The sequence below is a fragment of the Lepidochelys kempii genome, chromosome 8, assembly GCF_965140285.1.
Source record: "Lepidochelys kempii isolate rLepKem1 chromosome 8, rLepKem1.hap1, whole genome shotgun sequence".
NCBI classification, from domain to species: domain Eukaryota; kingdom Metazoa; phylum Chordata; order Testudines; family Cheloniidae; genus Lepidochelys; species Lepidochelys kempii.
Window position 1 is genome coordinate 29,466,550 of NC_136387.1, and position 22,089 is coordinate 29,488,638.

General features: G+C 42.0%; 1 protein-coding gene across 5 annotated transcripts in view; it reads right to left on the reverse strand.

Moving 5' to 3' along the window:
- LOC140915737 (rho GTPase-activating protein 7) overlaps nt 1-22,089 on the reverse strand; it is a 171,295-nt gene that overhangs the window by 19,936 nt on the left and 129,270 nt on the right. For 4 of the 5 annotated variants that reach the window (XM_073355942.1, XM_073355940.1, XM_073355939.1 and 1 more), the window contains 3 exons: nt 7,558-7,629; nt 4,847-4,928; nt 3,887-3,950 (listed from right to left, as the gene is read on the reverse strand). In XM_073355942.1, coding sequence (XP_073212043.1) covers nt 3,887-3,950; nt 4,847-4,928; nt 7,558-7,629 — 218 coding nt within the window. Of the gene's footprint in view, nt 1-3,886; nt 3,951-4,846; nt 4,929-7,557; nt 7,630-16,070; nt 16,389-22,089 lie in introns of those variants that run through there. The other variant, XM_073355944.1, reaches the window with a different exon arrangement.

Consider the following 22,089-nt stretch of genomic DNA (forward strand, 5'->3'; position numbering starts at 1 on the left):
CAGATCAAAACCTGAACTTTTCTATTAGGGAAGGGGGTGGCTGGGTGGGCAGGTGCATGAAGGGAAGGGTTGTGTGTGTCTGTCTGTCTCCAATGTGGTGGTTAGAGCACAGGCTTAGGATGCAGGAGACCCAGGTTCAAGTCCCTGAATCAGACAGAGAAGGGACTCAAACGTGGATCTCTCATATCCCAGGCCAGCACCATAGCCACCAGGCTAGAGTGAGAGAGAAAGTCTGGCCGTCTCTCCTATCCCCAAAAACTTTCTCAAAAGAGATTTGTTTCCACAAAATATATTGGCTTCAACAAAATAGCATATTTTGATGAAATTTCATTTAGTCCAAAGTGTTCCAACCAGCTCTAAAAGAGATATTGAATACTTTCAGGGAGGCACAGGGTGGGATTTCTGGAAGTAGGGTGACTGGTTTTCGACCAGAACACCCTGTTGAAAAGGGATCCTGGCAGCTCCACTCAGCACCGCTGACCAGGCCGTTGACTGTCTGGTTGGCGGTGCCGCGCAGCAGGGCTGTCAGGCTCCCTGCTAGCCTTCGCACCGTGCAGCTCCTGGGAAGCGGCCGGCATGTCCCCCTTCCGGCTCCTATGCATAGGGGCAGCCAGGGGGCTCCGCACACTGTCCCCACCCTGAGCGCCATCCCTGCAGCTCCCATTGGCCGGGAACCACAGCCAATGGAAGCTGTGGGGGCAGTGCTTGCGGACGGGGCAGTGCGCAGAACTGCCTGGCCACACCTCCACATAGAAGCCGGAGGCGGGGTGGGGGGGGGGGGGGACATGTCACTGCTTCCAGGAGCTGCTTGAGGTAAGCACTGCCCAGAGCCTGCACCCAGACCCCCTACCCCAGCCCTGATCCCCCTCCCACCCTCTTGGCCCCAGCCCGGAGCACCTTTCTGCATCCCAACCCCCTGCCTCATCCCTGGCCCCACCCCCAGCCGGAGCCGTCACCCTTTCCCGCATCCCAACCAACTGCCTCACCCTGGAGCCTCCTACCACATTCTGAACTCCTCATTTCTGACCCCACCCCAGTGCCCACACCCCCAGCTGGAGCCCTCACCCCCGTCCCTTGAGCCAGCCCAGTGAAAATTAGCAAGTGCATGAAGGTGAGGAGAGTGAGCAACAGAGGGAAGGGGGGATGGAGTGAGCAGGGGGTGAGGCCTCGGAGAAGAGCCAGGGGGCGAGGCAAGGGTGTTCAGTTTTGTGCGAGTAGGAAGTTGGCAACCCTATAGGTAAATGACTTAGGCACACTAGTCCCATTGACTGTCCAGGGGCTTTGTGCTCTTAAGTGCTTTGGAAAAATAAATCCGCAGTGCCCAGTCTTTAATTCTCTCCAGCCACTCATTTGTCTGAAAACAAAAGACAGTGTCAGTAGCCAACAAACAAGTTAAAAATGTATCCAGATCAAAGGAAGAGCACACAGAGTACAACAAAACAAGTGTGCATGGGTTCAAGTGACTGACAGCGATATAAGGAACTTTTCACTTTTCACCTAATAGCATAAGAGAAGCAAAACCTTCCATAATCAAAATCCCATTCTCATAAAAGGCACCCACATTGGCAGTCTCAAAGGAAAATTTTCCTTTTCCGTGCTATGGAAAATGGTATGAGTTTTTTAAAACAACATGATAGTTAGCTCTTTAAAATCCTAGTGCAGAACGGCAAAACTGTCGTTTTAACCCATGTCAGCTAGTCAAGGGAAACCTAGGCTGTCCCTAGCGTGGACAAGCCCATGGAGAATGAACTACCCTCTCACTTGAAGAGATAAGAAGGTGGGTTAGGAAATATCATTTATTGGACCAACTTCTACTGGTGAGAGATGCAAGCTTTTCAGCTTAGGCTGTGCCTACACTTTTGGTCTTTCAGAGGTGTTTAAACTCCTTTACCTCCAAAAGACAAAAGGTTTGCCACAACAAGCGCCAGCGTGAACAGCGCGTTGTAGGCAGGAGCGCTCTCCTGCCGCTAAAATGCTGTTTCTCGGCTCTCCTGCTTACAACACAAATGCTGCTCGTTGGGGGTAGAAGTTTTTTTGTCAGCATGAGAGCCAAGAAACAGCATCTACACTGCATGACTTTTAGCGGCACGGTTGTGGCGACACAGCCATGTCGCTAAAAGCTGTGTAGTGTAGACATAGCCTTACACAGAGCTCTTCTTCAGGTCTGGGAAATGCATTCAGTGTCACAGCTAAATACAAGGTGGAACAGATTATTTAGCATAAGTAGTCAACACATTTCAAGGGACCACTTAAGGTGAAATGACTCATTAACACCTCTCCAGTCACCGAGAAGGGGGCCTAGGTAGTTTAGAAGGTTACAGACTCTTGTAATAAGCCACAAATCCAGTGTCTCTATTTAAGTCCATGATTTTTAGTGTCTAGCCGAGTTATGAATTTAAGCTCCCAGGCTCATCTTTCGAAAATGTTATGCAGATTTTCTTTGAGAATGAGGACAGAGGTCAGACAAAGTGATCGCTTTGTGAAAAGTATTCACTCACAGGTGATCTGGTGTTTGTGTCTTTTATCATGTTTCTGTGTGAATTAATTCAAGAGCATAGTGATTGTCTCATTTCACCCACATAGTCGTTATTGGGCCATTTAGTGTACTGGATGAGGTACACCACCATTGGTGCCGACACCGTGGGTGCTCCAGGGCTGGAGCACCCCTGGGGAAAAATTGGTGGGTGCACCCACCGGCAACCAAGCTCCCCTCCCTGTCCCCCCACCCCTCGCCTACGCCGCCTCCTCCCCTGAGCACACCGCGTCCCCGCTTCTCCACCTACCTCCCAGCACTTGCCATTGCAAAACAGCTGTTTCGCAGCATAACAAGCTCCATGAGGGAGGGAGGAGGAGCGGGAACGCGGTGCGCTCAGGGGAGGAGGCAGGGAAGAGGCAGGGATTTGGGGAAGGGGTTGGAATAGGGGCAGGGAGGGGCGGAGACTTTGGGGAAGGGGTTGGAATGGGGGCAGAGCAGGGGTGGAGTCATAGCGGGGCCAGGGGCAGAGAGGGGTCAAGCACCCTCCGGCGCCAGGAGAAGTCGGCGCCTATGTACACCACCATGTTGTTTTAAGACTCATGGATCTTGAAAGGTGTGTTGTGTGCGGTGTTGATCATCATAGCGATGGAGATATTTCGACAGGTTTTGCATCTGTTGTTCTGGCAGGGTCCGTTGCCACTTTGAGTTGGTGTGTCCTGGTCTAGGGGGAGCTTGCTTCTGATGATGAGTTTGGAGAGGTTAGGGGATTGTTTGAAGTCCAGAAGAGGAAGTTCAGGCCTGAATAAGAGCTTTGTGTAAGCTCAATAGCCTGTTGTTCTCACCGACCTTGTCTCTCTAATATCCTGGGACCAATACAACTACAACAACACTGCAAAACCTCACCTATAGATCAGTTGAGATACAGTGGCTAGGAAGCTTGCACAGAGCCCTCCTCTGAGCATACATTTTCAGGCCCTGATTCAGAAGAGTCTCCCTAATCAGGGCAGCACTTAAGCACATGTTGTGTCAAGGCATCTGTGCAGTCCATTTGTCAACTCAAAAGCATTAAAAATCTCTGAGTAAAAGCTTTCATCTTACCAGGCAATGACATATGTACCACGTTATGCTATTTTTTAAAAATGCTCTATTTGGCTAAGTTACAAAATGAAAACTGATAAAATTTTTAATTAGATTCCTACCTTTAATTTTTTTCAATTGAAAATGAATGTGTTTTGCAGGACAGGTTTGCTCATTGACAACTCAAATTAAGACAACAGAAAGATAAACAATTGCTAATCCTTAATGGATCTTCTTCAAAACATGCCTGCCACTTTACATGGTTTGTTTTAAATACCATCGAGTAATTTTTTTATTTTTAACCAAAATGACAACCAAAATTTAAAGACATACCCGTTTTCTCTGACGACTTATTTCCACTTTCATTGCTGCACACTTGTTCAGTGTATTTAACCGTCTAGGGGAAAGGAAAAAAAAGGACTGAAGATTTTAAGCCAAATTATTTTCTTAAATAAAAGCAGACAGACATTCTTATAACTGCCCTTGAACTCTTAAAAACACAGTCTGAACTTCTGCCAGTAATAACTGACTTTCTGCTGTGGGTTCCTGAAATGCCCCCAAACCACCAACCCAGTTCTGCAGTTACATGATGTTGTCTACAGCTAGAGTTCTCCCCTTGCCGAGTCCGAAGAGAGGACTATAACCAATCAGAATGTTATTTCATTAATAAAAGCTTAAGAAAGCTTTGGTGATTGTGAAGGATGCTACATCAATGTAAGACTTTGGCAAAGAAAAAAGTCTTGGTCATATTAATGTCTTAAAACATAAGAAATAAACCAGTGGGACTAAGGTAGATCATTAGGACTTTCGTAGGGTTTTTTTTTTTTTAAATCATTTCGGTGGTACTGCAGGATCAATAAGGCCCCAAACCAGCAAAGCACTTAAGCACATGAGTAATCGCTTTGACATCAACGTGAAATGTTGAGATGTAGTTCCAGTAAATTAAAAAAAAAGGTGCCATTATTCTAATGTGATTCTGATGGTGAATGGATTAAGGAGAGCCAGAATAGTATTCCATCTCACTCTGTACACAGAGAAAATAGTTTTGCTATAGAGAAACTCATTCACGCAAGCACTGAAGCACCTACCTCACTTTTAAGTATGTAAGGCCATTGGTTTCAATGGGACTTAAGCATATGCTTAAGAGCTTTCTTGAATTGGGATGTCAGACAAGTCATTTGTTAAACAAAACAAAAAATATACCCTCAAAAAGAGTATGTTAAATGCTAAACACTATAAGCATAATTTTCATGTGTGCTGGGCTGGGGGAAAACTCAAACTAATAATATTTACCTGTACAGAGAATCAATAGCATCTCGATCTAAAAATTCATGATCTTTCCTCACAGTTTTGATGTCGATAGGAAACTGCATGTCTGTGAATATAAAATATTTATAATTAAGCTTGGAGGGTTTAGATTTTTATCAGTAAAGATTGTTAAACATCAATTTCATCACACACACAGAAAACAATGAAAAAATATATCCATCAATATTAAACAAGATTTACAGGTTAGGCAAAGAAAGAAAAATGCTACTTGAGAACTTAAGGCTTTGATTTAAGGCTATTTACTTGGCATATTTTGATATGTGAAGTATGTAGACAATTTGTGTTTTAATGGTTATAAGCTTTAACTTTTTTCTTCTCAACAACTCATTAATTTCAACAGTCATTAAATAATTGTCTGACCCTTCCACTGAATGACCTCCCCCAATGATTTCCCGCAACTGTGAAAATTAAAAAAAAAAAAACTTGAAAAAAAAGCTTATAAACACTGATATCTGTTGAAATTATTTTTTAAAAAATGAAAAAAAAAAATCAAATTCTGCCAACCCTACTTATAGTCTCTTCACAAAGATCATAATATGAACATCTGCAAAGAAGTTAAACAGTACTTGCCATCACATTTCAGTTTAAGCTAGATAAAACTAAATATAAATATAAACACATGCAATTGACATGCAAATAACTAAGGGCCCAATCTCCAAGTAATTACATACGAGTAATTTTACGCACACGCCCTCAGTGGGATTACTCACATGCAGAGCTATCCAGGGAGTGGGGTGGGGGTGGGGGGTGGTACGCGAGACATAGGCGCCGAGTTTCCAATCTGCCGGGAGGGGGTGCTCCCCCCAGGCTCTGCCCCCACTCCACCCCTTCCCAAGCCCCCACCCTGCTTCTTTCCACCCCCCCCACCGCACTCACTCTTCTCCCCTCCCACCCCCCCCGAACCTCCTGATGCCACGAAACTTCTGATCCACGGCACGTGGTAGGCACTGAGAGGGAAGGGGAGGCACTGATTGGGGGGCCCGCCAGCGGGCAGGAGGCGCTGGGGAGAGGGGGAGGTTCTGGTATGGCAGCTCCTTCTTGCCCCTCCACCCGCCTCCTCACTCCACTCGCCTGCCCAGCTCACCTCCTCACGATTTTATCAAAGGGTGGGGGCCCCCAAAGCGTGGGGCCTGGGCAGTCGCCCCGATTCAACGTACCCAAGGGACAGGTCTGCTCACATGCGTAAGTGTTTGCTGGACTAGGGCCCCAGTGTTTACAAGACTAGGCTATTAGGTTGCATCAAAACCAAGGTTCTTAGTTTTATTTAACTTAAACTGAAATGTGATGGCAAGTATAGTCTAAATTCTTTGTCAAAAACCACCAAAATCACTAGAGTCATGATAAAGTTATGTGACGGTAATACTGCCTACATATGTTTATAAAACTGGAATTTCTTACAAAAATCTTGCCTATAGGAAGGACTTGCTCACTACACACAGCCTAGACACTCTGCTTAAACTTTAATGAGATCAACAAAACATGCCACACTTGAGTAAAGCAGTTCTCCAGTTTAAAAGTATGACTAAAAGGTTTGACAGCCCAGATTTTGAGATATACCCTCCCAGATCAAGGAGGATGCTAGTTTTACTGGCACTGTTTTTCTTGGATTCTTTTCTAGATCTTACTGACATTTAAATATCAAGTGAAGTCAGAACACTGCATTCCATCCTCAGGTTAATTCAGAGAGTATTATACAGTATGGTACACTGAGGATCTACACAAAATGTAAGGTTGCACACAAAATGCTTGTTTATATCTATGTATTTCAGTCTGACAAAGGATATCATGAGACATCACATTTTAAGGCATATGACTTCCAAGCTGAGCTTTGACTATTTGATTTCTCAATCTTAATGTTGCAATCACTGATTTGTTTGCTGGTTTGTTTTAAAGAAAGGAAGTGTTGCCAGTGATGTTTGTAAATTCCTTGATCTATAGCTATTTGGTTTCATGTCCCCTCAACCCAGCTATCCTAAATCAAAAGTTTAGACTAATAAACAAATATTAAAAAGCCTATTTCTAACATGCAAACATAAACTTTGTTTTTAAATGTTTATAACTTCAAAATGACAATAACTTTTTCCAAACTTGGAATAACCCTTGTAGCCCAATAACACTATGAGAACAAGCTGAGACTGAATTTATAATCTATTTGAGACATTTCTGATTGGAAGAGTATTTTTCCCCCCCCTTTAAAAAAGTGGTTCAAACAATTATGTTCAAGCATTTTTGGGAGGGTGGAGAGAGAGCTTGAGGGATTGCTAGGAGTGAAAAACTAAACGTGGAAAATTTCAGACAAAAAGGAAGGAGACTGAAAAAGTTTCGAGCTATTAAAACGTAGGGAAACTGAAATTCAACCTGAATTGCAATCTCTGCTACCAGCGCCTATTACTCATATTTGGTCCTTCCCCCTCTCCCCCAATCTTTTTTTTTTTTTTAAAGCACTTTACATTGCTGCACAAACATTGACTTAAGATATAGTTTCCGTGTGCACAGCACAACTCAGCCACATGTTTGGTTTGATAAACTGTATCAGATTAAATTTGTAAGAATTGGTTACAACAACATGGCTATGCTTACAGTATAAGTGTGGTCAGAGGTACTGAGCTCTGAAAGATTTATTTTTTAAGGGATTCCAGTTGGATTTAAAATCAGATGTATGGATCATACTGTACCTTCAAATAACTGAGCATATTGGGGGAAACCAGTAGCCCTCAGCCAGTCACAGGCTTCTTTGGCTTCAATTTCTGTAACAAAACCAAAGGTTGATTTTCAGTGATTAACAAGAAATTTAGATGACAAGTAATTGGAGTGACTTATTAAATAAGCAAGCTTATTCTGTATGACTCCACAAAGGTGGATTCCTGAGGAATCCTACGTATGTGAGTTCTGCTAGTTTACCGTTTCAAGGACAAGAACTTGTTTTATGGCATGTGTACACACACGCGCACATACACAGTATTTATTCCACCATAGAGTAGATGCATCAAACACACAAATATGTTGAAAGTGGGGTATATTTGCTATACAGTGTACAAGTCTATGTCATCCACCTGTGAAGATCTGTGAAACATCTGTTATATGTTGGAATGAACAAAAAAGGATCTATGATACATATGTCCAGCTACCAGTCCAAGATATCAATGGCCAGTCACACATACTGACTCTTAGGCATGACAGCAGGACATACACCTAGCACAGAACACTACTTTATTAATTAAACTGGAAGGCCAGCACACCATTAGTAACACTGGACACCACTTACTAGTTCTTCGTAACAAGAATTTGCCCCAGTATAGTACCTGTTGGTAGGGTCTTTTAATATTTTGTTCCTGGCCCACTATCAATTCCGCTAGGCAGTTACTTCAGAACAATAGATATCAGGAATCAACTGCTCATTTTACAGCAATTATGGCCAACACTACAACATTCCCACAGAAGCAGAGGCAAAGCATAACCTTACAGAAATACAGAACACTCACCAGATGCCTTAAAAATGTAAACAAGTTTAGTATGCTGTTGGAAGAGCACATACCAGCTGCCTCTAAACTGTGCCAATATTGGAAGTTACTGGTGTTTGTTGGGGAGGAGAGGAATCCTGAACTGCACTCTTCTCCTTCCTAGGGAGGCTTCTAGTTGAGGTATGAGTCCAACCAAACTGTCAAGGCTTGTCTGACATATGGACAGTCCCTATACATTCTCCTCAGATCTTTAGAAAGAGCTTCAGAATCTGGCATACTAGACTGAAGAAACAAACCGGTTTGTTAAAATATATTTTCTAAACAAAAAAAGCATTCTATACATTTATGCATAGGAATGCATAGCCTGATTTCGCTTGAAATATTCAGCAGTAAGTTATCAGTTCAGTAAGGTGAAGGAATTCATCTATGTATTTCTATTTTTTTCATGAATTTACTGCTTTGCTCCTTCTTCATTAAGTGAATTTTAAATGTCTCTCTCTCTGAAACTGTTTTATTACATAATGCAAATTAGCTCAGTTTGATTAATGTAGGTAATCCTATTGCAACGCACACCCAAGCAACCCATTTTCACCTTCAAGTAAGGAGGTAGGTTGAAATGACATTTGTTTTAAACAGACTGATGCACTTCTCTTCATTTTTAAAATTTGTCACAAATTTCTACCACTATTCCAACTTCACCTAGTCTAAATACACCATTACTGCTGCTCTCATAGTACACATTTCATGTCCAATTGCCCTCAATTTGCACATAATTTTATCAAAGCATAGCCTTTATTAACAAAATCAGGAACAGATTGATAAATCACACACACATTCTTAAATGACATACTCTCAATAAGAGAAAAGAAGAAGAAATCTTTAGGCATTATCTTTACTAGGAAAAAAGCTTTGTTCTTAACTCGAGCTGTCTTCACTAGAATTTGACCTTGTGTTAGGTAAGGCCATTTGTAGTTTTCACACAAATTAGCAGGTCAAGGAAACCCTAAACTCATCTTAGTCTTTAACTCAACTTGCTCACTCTGCAAAAAGTAAACTACACCCTGCCTTGTCTTCATTAGAACTTTAACTCATGTTAGTTACTCAAGTTAAGCACATCTTTTTTTCCAGCAAATAGGGAAGAGTCTACATAGTCACATAAACGTTAAATAGTTTCCCAGGTTAAAGTAACCCAGAACTTCCTTCTGAAACTACAGCTGCATTTCCACTGTGAATTGAATCAAGAAAAAGCTAATCCAGGAATAGCAGTTTAGAAAATGTTTCAGTTAGTAATTTTTCCATCAGCTAATGATCCTAGACACAATGACCTTTTCACCACAGTGATGAGAACAAGGTTAAGGCAGCTTCAGAAAAGTTGTACCGCTGACACTTCTATTCTTTAGCTAAATGAACTTCTACCTTCAGGTATTTTAATATAACACTTTACACAAACATTACAGACACTACAAAGTTCTTTACTTTGAATAGCTTAACCTTGGCCTGCTGCCTCTCTGTGACCAGGCTTCTGTACAGGAAGCATCAATACACTTCTTGCTCTACATCTGTTCCAATGTTAGAACTTTTGAAACGATCTAGCAGTTATTATTTCACTGCTAGAAATGGTTGCCAAAATGCTCTAAAAAATCTGTGGATGCCATTGAAGTCTAGGGAAGATTTAGGTGCAGCTCCTCTTAACTCTAATGGGAATTAAGATAGTTGGAAAATAGAGTCCCAGCTGTTTAGATGTGATCTAAGGACATTCCCCACCCCCCACCCCAAACTGTATCAATATGATACTAATCAACCTGAGAGGAGGAAATAAACTTTATCAAAAGAAAGATTTGTGTTGACCTACATTAGGCTCCTGATATGCCAGGCTAGTTTTCAGCCTGACAGAAGGAAATTTTAAGATACGCGCTGTCTGAAAGGCTATTGTGGTAACAATGGCATACATATTAAATACCCAACTGATGTTTTCTGTGGATGCATACAGAGTATTCCAATGCCCCCAAAATGTTAACAACTGAAAAAGGGACAATACTCATGAAGGCATGGCACTGTATTGCATCCACGGTACAGTATCAGCCTTGGGCACCAAGTATTAGAGATGTAAGTAACAAGGCACTTATAAATCCTGGTTTAACTGAGCTACTAAAATCATGAATATTCTTACTCTGTAAACTAACATATTGCTTTAAAAGTGTAGCTAAGAGACACCAAAGCTCAGTGAGGACTAAACTGGAGTCCGAGATATCCTTACAGAGCCCATCTCCTTACAAACAGTTATTTAGCCTGTTGAAATGGTCACCCATTTTATTTTTTGATCAGGGAAGCAACATAGCCTAGTAGTTTATGCAGAAGAAAGAGACATGAACTCTAGACTTCTAATACCTGCTCTGTGCCAGAGCCACTTTGCCACTCCCAGTCTCAGTTCTCTCCAACTATGAAATCAAGATATGTATTTTACCTTAAAATGGTATGGGAATTAATAAATATTTGGACAGTTCTTGTAACAGGTGTACAAACTTTGTGTGTTAGCCACTGTCGATAACTACCAACCTCACTAAATTATTAGAATTGGTTTTGCCCCTACCCAGTTACACAGATACTACAACAGGATCTATCAATAGACTTATTGACCAACTTTTTAAAATAGATATGCTAGTAAACACAGGATGATTCTAACTGCTTACTCTTTTTTGATGCCAATATAGCTGCTCAGATGCTTGTAGGGAAGGAGTCAGCCCTTCCTAAATAGAAGCAGGAAATGGGAGATCCTTTGAAAAGCTGGCACAGGAGTGACACTCCAAATTCTATTACAATTACATCCTCTTTCTCAGGATTGAGCAGAAGGCAGATTCCTGGAGATCATACGGCATTATCTGCATATGGTATGAAATACCAGAGTGACTCTGACATGGCAATTCCGCCTCACACATTAAATACACTGTTTGGTTTTATAAATATTTAAGCAGTTGGAAAGTTTCCATTTCCTGCAAGCCCCATTAGTTTATCAGAGATTAGAGACAGCACTTTAAAGTTAGCTGTTTTCTCTTGAGCCAAAGGTGATAGGGTCACTGCCAAATGTTTATGGGAAGCAAAACACAAATGCATGACCTGTGCGAATTTTCCATATAGGATTGTAATATAGAGTTACGTAGGCTGGTTATCACATAACCAAAATTTAGAAGGGATGATTAGGTCCAAAAACCAAACAAATGCTCACATTGATATGAATGTTCATGTTTTTATTAAAATATCAATGAAGATTTGAATTTAAACATACCCTCTGCAGTGTTTGCTGCCCAAGAACAGCAGCCCTGTGCTAATATAGGAAAGGAAGAAAATGAAACTAACCAGAAACAGCACATGAAACAAACTAGACTAATCGCAGTTTAAAATGATGAAATACTTCATGTAAACAAGCAGCATGAATGGTAACTAGTACTTGAGAATTTAAAAATACTTTGTTTTAATAATTTAAGGTATTAGTAACAGGTAAGGATATTTGTTTAAAACTACAGAATATAAATTTATACTCGACAGTATTGTTGCAATATATTGAACATAAAACTCATTCTTAATGTATTGTTTTGGGTTTTTGTTTTTTCTTAAAAAACAGTTGTCCCTCACTACCGCTTTCCTGCATTGGAAAACTATAACACCTCCATTATCAAGGTGAATGAACATCTTTCACCTTCATTGTGTTACAATGTAGTTTTCCAGTTTTGATGGATAATAATTAATTATCTTAATTAATTAGCCTCTTACAGTTTGTATGGCAACTTCCACCTTCTCTGTGTGTATATACATATCTTATTACTATATGTTCCACTCTATGCAGCCGATGAAGTGGGCTGTAGCCCATGAAAACTTATGCTCTAATATATTTGTTAGTCTCTAAGGTGCCACAAGTACTCCTGTTCTTTTTGTGGATACAGACTAACACGGCTGCTACTCTGAAACCAAGAATTAGATGGTGATCAGGGTTTAAGTACATTGAAGGGGGAGGGTTTTTAAGTCTGAAATTGTTCCAAAACCTTACAGATGGGCATGAACATTCCTGCTGTTTGCAGCAACTCCATACCAATTATCCCAGGACTCTCCATTTCAGCAGCACTAAATTGTATAAGAAATCGCTATGACAAGTAAGATTTGCTCAGCACTCCCAGCTCACCAGGAAGCGTAGCAACATCTCCTCCTCACTCACAGCAGGTACAAAGGAGAGAACAATTAGTGTAGAATTAATTTTAACTTTACATGATTAGGCTAGGACGCCAATTTGTGAGGCTATAGAAACAATTCAAAAGAGTTTTGTTCTCTCTTGATCCCCGTGTGACACATGAAGGATTTTTTCCATAATACACTAATCTTACTATGACAGCAAAAGGCAAACCTACAAAAAAATACAGCAAAGCAGATGGCCCCAATACTAGTCGGATGCTGCTGCCTCCTTCTGTTACTGGCAATGCTGAATCTATTGTCCTTCTCAACCACCTGCATCTGCTCCAAAACTGGAGTCAACATGTATGGGACATGCTTGGCAGCTGCAGTAGCCAGATGCCAAATGCCGGAATGCATTGTTCCTACAACAAATTAGCCTACGAAGCTAACAGGTCCTTCATGAAGCCTCTTGCTTGGTTTCATTGTGGGCTGTGCTTCAAGCTGTTGAGTTAACTCTGGGGCTGATATAGGGCCAGGTTGCAGATAAACTTATTAGTCCTTCCTGACATCCTTGGTCTGTATTCTGTGTTGCATCTGTAAAATTTCATATCAGTTCTCCATAAACTTCAGTTCCTAGGAAGCCAATTCCCATCTGCACATGTTCTGTGAAAAACATGTCCATTGGACTAGATCCACCCAAATCCCAATGCGTTGCCCAGCTGTACATCAAAATCCCAACAGGTATCACAAATCAGATATCTAGCCTCCAGCAGCACCACAAAGTGTCAATTGCAACAGTTGCCCTTTATTTAATACTAGGGTCAGCATGTGTCAGTAGACTATCTAACCAATGTTCAAGGTTGGAATGCCTTGCCTACAAAACAGACAGTTTCCACTGCCCTGCTTAAAATAATACGCCAAACAATCCCTGATTTGTAAGACTGTCATCAAGACTTGGTTCAACAAGGACAAGTGCAGAGTCCTGCACTTAGGAAGGAAGAATCCCATGCACTGCTACAGGCTGGGGACAGACTGGCTAAGCAGAAGTTCTGCAGAAAAGGACCTGGGGATTACAATGGATGAGAAGCTGTGGGGGGATTTGACAGCAGCCTTCAAATACCTGAAGGGAGGTTCCAAAGAGGATGGAGCTAGGCTATTCTCAGTGGTGGCAGATGACAGAACAAGAAGCAATGGTCTCAAGTTGCAGTGGGGGAGGTTTAGGTTGGACATTAGGAAACACTTTCACTAGGAGCATGGTGAAGCACTGGAATGAGTTACCTAGGGAGGTGGTGGAATCTTCATCCTTAGAGGTTTTTAAGGCCCAGCTTGACAAAGCCCTGGCTGGGATGATTTAGTTGGGGATTGGTCCTGCTTTGAGCAGGGGGTTGGACTAGATGACCTCCTGAGGTCTCTTCCAACCCTAACATTCTATGATTCTATGATTCTAAGATACATTAATCTATGGAGGTGGGAACGGGAATAAATAAATTTATTCACTTAACTTTCACATAATGCTAATTAACAAACTTAAATCTCTTTTATTAGCCCAACAAAAATGGTTATTTGCCCTGGACAAGAAAGGGAGTAAGATTTTGCCAGGCTAATTTATGCTACTGATCTTAACATCCAGAAACGTAGAGGCAAAAAGATTTGGTCTTCCTTCCTCACTTTATGATAATGCTGGTGCATCTGCTGGGTCACTGGAATGTGACACTGTATAACTGAAAAATATTAAATATCAAATATCTAGCAGGAATGCTTTATGCCACTAAGATAAACTACCCCAAGCTGGCCAGCTCAGTGTGAACTTCTGTAAGACCATCAGTATTTGATGATATAAACCATCTATTCTTCAGTTCTACCAGTGAACAGATCCCAGCAAATACCATTTGATATGGGAACATGGACAGCTGATCTGCAAAGTGCCAAGTTCTACTTCCATCCAGGTCAGTGGGCAATCTCCATCTTTGCCAATAAACAGTATGTTAATGCAATTTGTTGGTTTTTCAAAGGCACACAGTAAAATAAGCTACTGAGTTTTTAACTAATGAAATTTCCTATAGGCAGCACGCAAATTTCTCAGAGTAAGCATCTGAGAGAAGACTAGCATAAACAAGAGCTATTACAATAAACTGATTTTAAAAATGTACATAAAATCTAGAAATCAATCAACATAGCCTACTGTAATAGCAACATTAAAAAAGCCACAGCAGTATCCATCTGAATTCTCACCAACCAAATGTATTTACAAACACTTGTAGTTCTAAACAAAAAAATTATACTGTACAATCCACTTAACTGTTAGATTTCAGAGTAGCAGCCGTGTTACTCTGTATTTGCAAAAAAAAAAAGGAGTACTTGTGGCACCTTAGAGACTAACAAATTTAGGGGCACTGATTGCATCCGATGAAGTGAGCTGTAGCTCACGAAAGCTTATGCTCAAATAAATTTGTTAGTCTCTAAGGTGCCACAAGTTCTCCTTTTCTTTTAACTAGTAGATGTAATTGTTTCTGGCTATTCACCTCAATTAAAGGTGTGTGCCCTCAAACGCTTTCAATAGTTTCTTTTTGCCCTAAAAAAGTAAATTCTGTTTTCTCTGGAGTATTGCTCTCATTGTTTCAATGTCACTGCATGCCAGCATATACACTCACCCACATTACAACTCTGTCCTTGGGAGTCAAGTCTTCCAGTATACCCCGGAGACACAACTATTTGCTCTGGCTCAGCTTTGCAATCAAATCTCAATTGTAAACTCCCCTGGAACCATATGAATTTGAGCAGCACCTTGTGCATTACCAATGTTAATTGGAGAGTCCCTGCGAAATATTTAAACCATAATCTCCTGGCAAGGTGAGGGGAGAAATGCCACCACTCCTTACACATGCCTATTTACTTGTTTTGAACCAAATACACTTGAAAATTAAGTGTCCTGCTGTAGTTATAAGGAGGATGAGGAGGTTTTATTTGTAAGTGAGCTAAAGCGTAGTCGTCACCTAACTGCTCGGTGCCTCAGTTTACCCTACAGTGGGTATTGCAGGAGACACACAATCAGTGAGTTCAAGGTCAAGATGGTCTCTGAAGAATCTAGGCCATTGGCCTAGATGCTTTAAAGGCGAGTATTAGTTGTTTAGCGGCAGAATAACGGCAGGAAAAAAGAAAACCTACGTTCTCACCCGGCCTGGCCAGAAGCCCGACTGCAGAGAGACTTCAGCTAAGAGGTGAAAAACTGGAGAGTGCCCCACTCAAAGCCACCCCCGGCCAGCACACTGGAGCGGGGGGGGGGGGTTGCTATTCACGAAGGCTAGGAGAAAAAGACAGCCCGCCATCACCAAGGCAGGTTTCTGAGCAGGATGACCACCACCTTTGCAGGGTGTCAGGTCAGAGCCCCGCAAAGCGCGGGCGGGACCGAGTCCCCAGCCAGCCCGCTGCGCTCGGAGCGCGCCCCGGCGGCTCGCCCCGCGGACCACCGAGCGGCTAGCGCCCCGGCGTCCCCCGCCGCCGACCGGCCTCGGCCCCGCTGCTCCGCTCCGCGCACATCCCCTCTGCTGCCCGGCCCGCTCACTCACGCGTCACTATCATCCTGCCGGCTCCCCGCCGGCCGCGGGCTCCAGCTCTGCCCAGCCCCGCGCCGCGCTCGCTGGCTGCGGCCGAGAGCCGCCCGCGGGGCACGGCCCTTGGGGAGCCCTCCAATCCGGGCCGGAGGGCGTGGGAGGCGGCCTGGGCTCCCCAGCCCAGCTGGGAGGGATCCGGCAGAGCCCCGGCGCGCAGCGAGCCGGCCGCGCGGTGCCTCTGCTCCTGAGGGGATGACCCGCAGCTGGGCTCGGCTCGGCCCGCGCGTCCCGGCCCCTCCCCCGGTCCTGGGGCCGCAGCCTCGCCGGCTCCCGGCCCGGAGCCAGGGGACAAAAGGGTGTTAATGAAATTAACTTCACTACCCGCGTGATTGAGGGCTACAAGGAGGTCTGGGCAGCCTCCTGTTACCTGCCACTAATTTGACAGAGGCGCGCACCCCCACCTTTCCGGGCTTAACTAGAAGCGGAGCGTGATTTACCGATAGGGAGGAAGCCAGAATCCTCTATCTTCCCCTCCACTCTGATCCTTGCCCTTCAATGGTCAACAACTCCAGCACGGATTTTTTTCTGCTGGCTGTATTATCCTGGGGCGTGCGCTATCATTTATTAAGAGCGGTAACAATTGCCCTTAGGAATTTTTTCCCAATGAATTAAAATTAAGTTTCACTTAAGTGCCTATTTGCAGTGCCACGTAGCTATAATGCACAAACCGGGGATGCTGTGCTCAGAAACTGGTACACCAGTATCCCAGAAAAGCTTTACCCCAGTATGCTGCTCTGATACTATTAACATAGGACGCTTGCACCTCCAGCCTTTGATGGTTCACTAAATAAACTTCTAGAGACTCCGATTTTTAAAGGTATGTCGGTGTTTCTGTGCTCAACATTGCAATGCTTAACTGATTTAGACGTTCAAGACCCATTGATTGTTAAGGTAATTTTGACTCCTAAATCAGTTTAGTTATTGCTATGCTGAGCGTAGCAAAACTACATTAATTTAAAAATCTGGACTGAAGGACCTGTCTATATGGGGAAGTTATTGCAAAATAAGGTAAGGTGTGAATTTAAAGTTCAATAGCTATTCCACACCAGCTCCTGGAGTGGATACTCTTATTCGGCACTAAGAGAGTGCCTTCATGCTGTTAATCCAGTGGGCTATACTCCTGCTTAAACAAGCCCTAATAAGGAGTTTTTGCTCAGAAAAGGAAGTTTCATCAAAAAATGGAAGGGAAATTTCTTGATTCCCTCTGAGTTATGGGGCATCAAAAATAATAGTTGCTCCTTAAGCATACTAGAATATTACTGTACAGCACACATTGTTAGCAGATTGGGAGGGGTGAGTGGGGAAGAGATCCCAGAGAGGAGGCAATACATCAAATACATATTACTACACCTATGCCTGTGATCCTCAAATCTATCAGTTTTTCCATAACAACTCCCTATTTTCAGACATTTCTAATGAAAGATATGTCACAGGCCAGTTCATGGTAATTAGCAGTCTCACAGTCTTGGTGACACTACCTTGTTGGTCAAAGAGCACCTCACAACACTCCTGCAAGGCAGGGCAGTGCTATTATCCCTGTTTTACAGATGGGGAACTGAGGCACTATATGACTTGACCAAGGTAACATGGGAAGTCTATGGCAGACCAGGGAATTGTTTGCTAGTCTCAGAGTCCCACGTTAGCATCTGAACTACCGGACAGTCTTTCCTCTCACAGGTAATGATAAAGTCATCCTGTGTAATCCACTTGAACTTGTTTGTAAATGGGTTTTGTTGCATAGTACATCAAAAATACAAACTCTATTAAAAAATCAACAACCACCATGTCAGTTTAGAAGAGTAGCAACTGTGTATTGTTTGGATGGGGAAAACTTAAAGGACAGTTAGGACGTAGGAGATATTCTCTCCCACTGGTCAGAGTCAGTTGTCAGTTCTGTACCTGGTGTACATGAGATCTGAAGAGCCTCAGGGCAACCAGGCATGGCAAGACCTATAAACTGAACTTTACACTGGTATAATAGGTTTTCAGAGGGGGCTTCCCAGTATGGGTGGGCACACACCAGATCTGCTGGAGCTGGCGCACTAAAAATAGCAGTGTGACTGCAGTGGCACAGGCTAGCCCCCTGAGTTGGGGTTGGGTGGGATTGTACTGAGGCTGCCACCCACACTGCCATGGGGACACGGCTATTTTTAGAGCACCAGCTGGAGCAGAGCTAGCACACATCTGTCTACCTGTGCTGGGAAGTACCCGCCCAAATGCTGAGACACATAGTATGTCACATGGGTACCATAATGTAATTTCAGAGTAGCAGCCGTGTTCGTCTGTATTCGCAAAAAGAAAAGGAGGACTAGGGGCACCTTAGAGACTAACCAATTTATTTGAGCATCAGCTTTCGTGAGCATCCGATGAAGTGAGCTGTAGCTCACGAAAGCTGATGCTCAAATAAATTGGTTAGTCTCTAAGGTGCCACTAGTCCTCCTTTTCTTTTTATAATGTAATTTGGCACTCTCTTGATTGTGTGTTAAAGGGATGCAGATAGTTTAATCATCACTTCACACTTCTGATTTCATTTTCCCCTACAGGCTGCTTCTAGGATTAGCATCTAGACTGCATCTGCATTAGAAGTTTTTCCCTAACATTTCCCACTATTGTTACCAGCAGCCCAGTTGTCTTAACCCCTTTGTTGTCTACTCCTAACGAGAGCGGGCTTACACAACACCGACTGCCTATTGCCACCAGTGCTCCCACTGTTGTTCCAATTGTGGTGCTAAACCTGTGGTAGTGCAATGGTGTAATATATCCACTGATGCTTTGAAAACTCCCACACCCCAACCTGGATCTATGCTGGTTATGTGATATGTATGTACCTTGTAACCGTTACTTGTAATCCCCCACAACCCAAGCCCGACCCCAGCTGTACAGTACCTTCCCTCTTAACTTGTGTAAATTTGATTTTAAACGTTAACTTTAATAATTTTTTTAAATTTGTAAGAAAATGTCTAGGGCAGATAAGACCAAAGATTAGAGTGGGCAAGTTTCTATACTTTGTACAGTTGAGAGCATTTTGTGTATAATCATTTTGCGGTTTCCCCTTTTTTGTGAGGATTTTTCACATAGCAACAGTGGAGAGACAAAATATTGTTTCAAAAAGGAAATGCAAAAAAAAAAAAAAAAAGTGGTTGCAGGACTAGTACCTGAAACTGCTCTTCTATTTTAAGCAGTCTAGATTTCAATACTATCCCTTTAACATAACAGACTTCCAACGTACTGTGCCAACAGTCCACGCATTAAGAGGCCACATGTTACATATTGACACAATGCATCATAATGCTTCCCATAAAGCATAATTTTATGCCCGTATATTTAGGAAGATCGGAGGAGCTATAGTACCAATAAGTCTATGGGGGAGAGGGTATAAATATACACACACAATTTCTAACAGGCTGAAGTCACCAACCCAATACAGCTCAGCTGAGGGAATTCTGAACAGCCCAGGTACAAGGTTTTCAAATATGCACCAGCATGTACTCAGGCTGGGCATGTACTGATACCCCTCAGTCAATATTAAAGACATAAGTTAATGTGCCATGGAGATTATATTGGGTCCTATTTGAGGTGATATTTGTAATTGCACTGGGATTGCAATATATACATATAATGATAAATGTTTTGTCATTAAAAAGAAAATTAGAAAGTAAAGTTAACATTACTATTTCAACCAATACAAGCTAGGAAACAGATGAGAGACAGTCTATGTCTCTAGCTAGATCTTGTCAATATCTGTTTGGAAATAAAATTTAAAAAGATCCTGAACAAAAACTGTGTGTTGTTTTTCTAAGGTCTGCTCTAGAAATCATTGTGGGGAAGTTCTATGGCCTGTGTTATACAGGAGGTCAGACTAGGGGTATGTCTACTTAAAACAGTGCAGCAGTGCCAGTGTGGCACTTCAGCATAGACACTGCCTTCCCTACGCCAACGGGAAAGCTTCTCCTGTTGGTGTAGGAAATCCATTTCCCTGAGAGGTGATCACTAGGGCAACAGAAGAATTCTTCCACAGACCTAGTTCTGGTCTATGCCTGGGGTTAGGTCGACACAAATATGTCTCTCACGGGCATGGATTTTTCATACTCCTGAGAGGCGTAGTTTATACTGAAGTAAATTCCTAGCATAGACCAGGGCTAGCTAATCACAGTGGTTCCTTCTGGCCTTAAAATGAATGAATCTATAAACTTAGATACTATGATGTAGCAATTTCCTTGTTCTTGTCAATTTATAATTCCACGATGTGCTATATATTACATGGATTAAGCATATAGGTTTTCTTAGGCATGTTTAAAATGAGTCACTAATAGTTGACACACTACCCAGCTGTGTTCAGTTCAGGGCCAAGTGATGCTGTTTGCTCCCACTGAGAATTAATTGCAACAACAAGTTCCACAATTTATTTGGCTAATGTAATTAACATGCCAATGACCTCAGCTCTAATTTGGATAGCTTCATATTCTGGTATCAGTGCCCTGTTATACTATTCTAATATGACAGACATTACACTAACAGTTTACACCTGTTTCTTGGAGGAAATCTACTGTACAAAATGATTCAGCTGTCAAATTTCTCAAAAATTCTCAATTTAGATCTGTTAGTTTTAAATCAGATTTACTCCCTTCACTTTCCATCAGATATAGGTAATCTTTCTACCATTGCAGAAATTCCAGATTTTGAGAGATGCTATTTTACATGTCAATGACTTGGTTTCATTTGAACAGTCCCAGACAAGCACTTGTTGATTTTCTCAGGGCATCTTGCACCTTTTTTGGAGCTTAGATACTGTTCATCATCACGAACTAAAAGGTCTCAAGCTGTAAATTTCTGATTAAGAAAAGGATCTAAAAGGTGGTAGTGGAAAAATCTAAAACCCATCAGTTCAGTGAATGGTAGCATGATTAATTACAAATCTGGGGGAATCAGAAGACTTGCATTCTATTCCCAGTTCTAATGAGTGACTTACATATTCTTAGACAGGATTCCTTGGACTTTTGCAAGAGATAAACAAGATTTGGGTTCATGATTAAAACCCACTTTGGGTCCCATCTACACTGCCAGACTAAACCATATCTTGGGACTATTGTGTTATAATCAGGTCCACTGGCATAACAGATTTTATGGAATAGACAGTACCTTTCAGATTTTGCTTATGTGGACTTAGTCCAGACAAAAATAGTTTGTGGTCTGAAATATGCACACACTGTTGAGCAATGCACTCATGTGCTAAAAACATTCTGAACTTTGTGACTGATCATAGATTTCTCTGCATTTGCTGTAGGCTGTTTTCAATGTACCCTTTGATTATATATTTTTAATAAACCAAAATGATTTAATTAAGCAGCCTGATATGACATTTCCCTAATGTAGCTGATCTCAAACTTGTAAACATTTTTGGATTCTGTAATTGCAAAGGCCACATTTTTTTAAATTAAAAAAATTAAAACTCTGTCCACATTGTTTCTGGAGCCAAGTTAAACCATACATTATGGTGCATTATAATAAAAATATTTGAACACCCTTTATGGATGCTTAGATCCATAAGATACCGGATTATAATGTGGTTTGGCTTCAGAAGCATACCTTAGGTTACTATTCATACATTTCCCTTCAGATACACTTTAAATCATGGTTAGTTTGGTGGCTTTTGAATTGTTAAATATTATGAGTAGAAAGGGGAGACCCTCGAAAGGATGAGATGCTTTGATCATTCTTCAGGTTCAGATACTTATCCAAAGTCTATGAACCACTTCAGATTGCAAAACTGGGTTAGAAATTTCCCTAAAACAACATCCTGTGATGTTTAGGCACTTCCAGTTTGGAACCTGAAGTGCACAGGAAAGACAAAAATGAAAGAATGAAGTAGTTAATCAATCAAATATACTTTTAAAACTTCAAATAAAAGTTCCTTTTGGGTTTGGTTTGATTTTTAAGTGAAGATTTTAAAAGCAAGGTCAAGCAAGTTTCTATC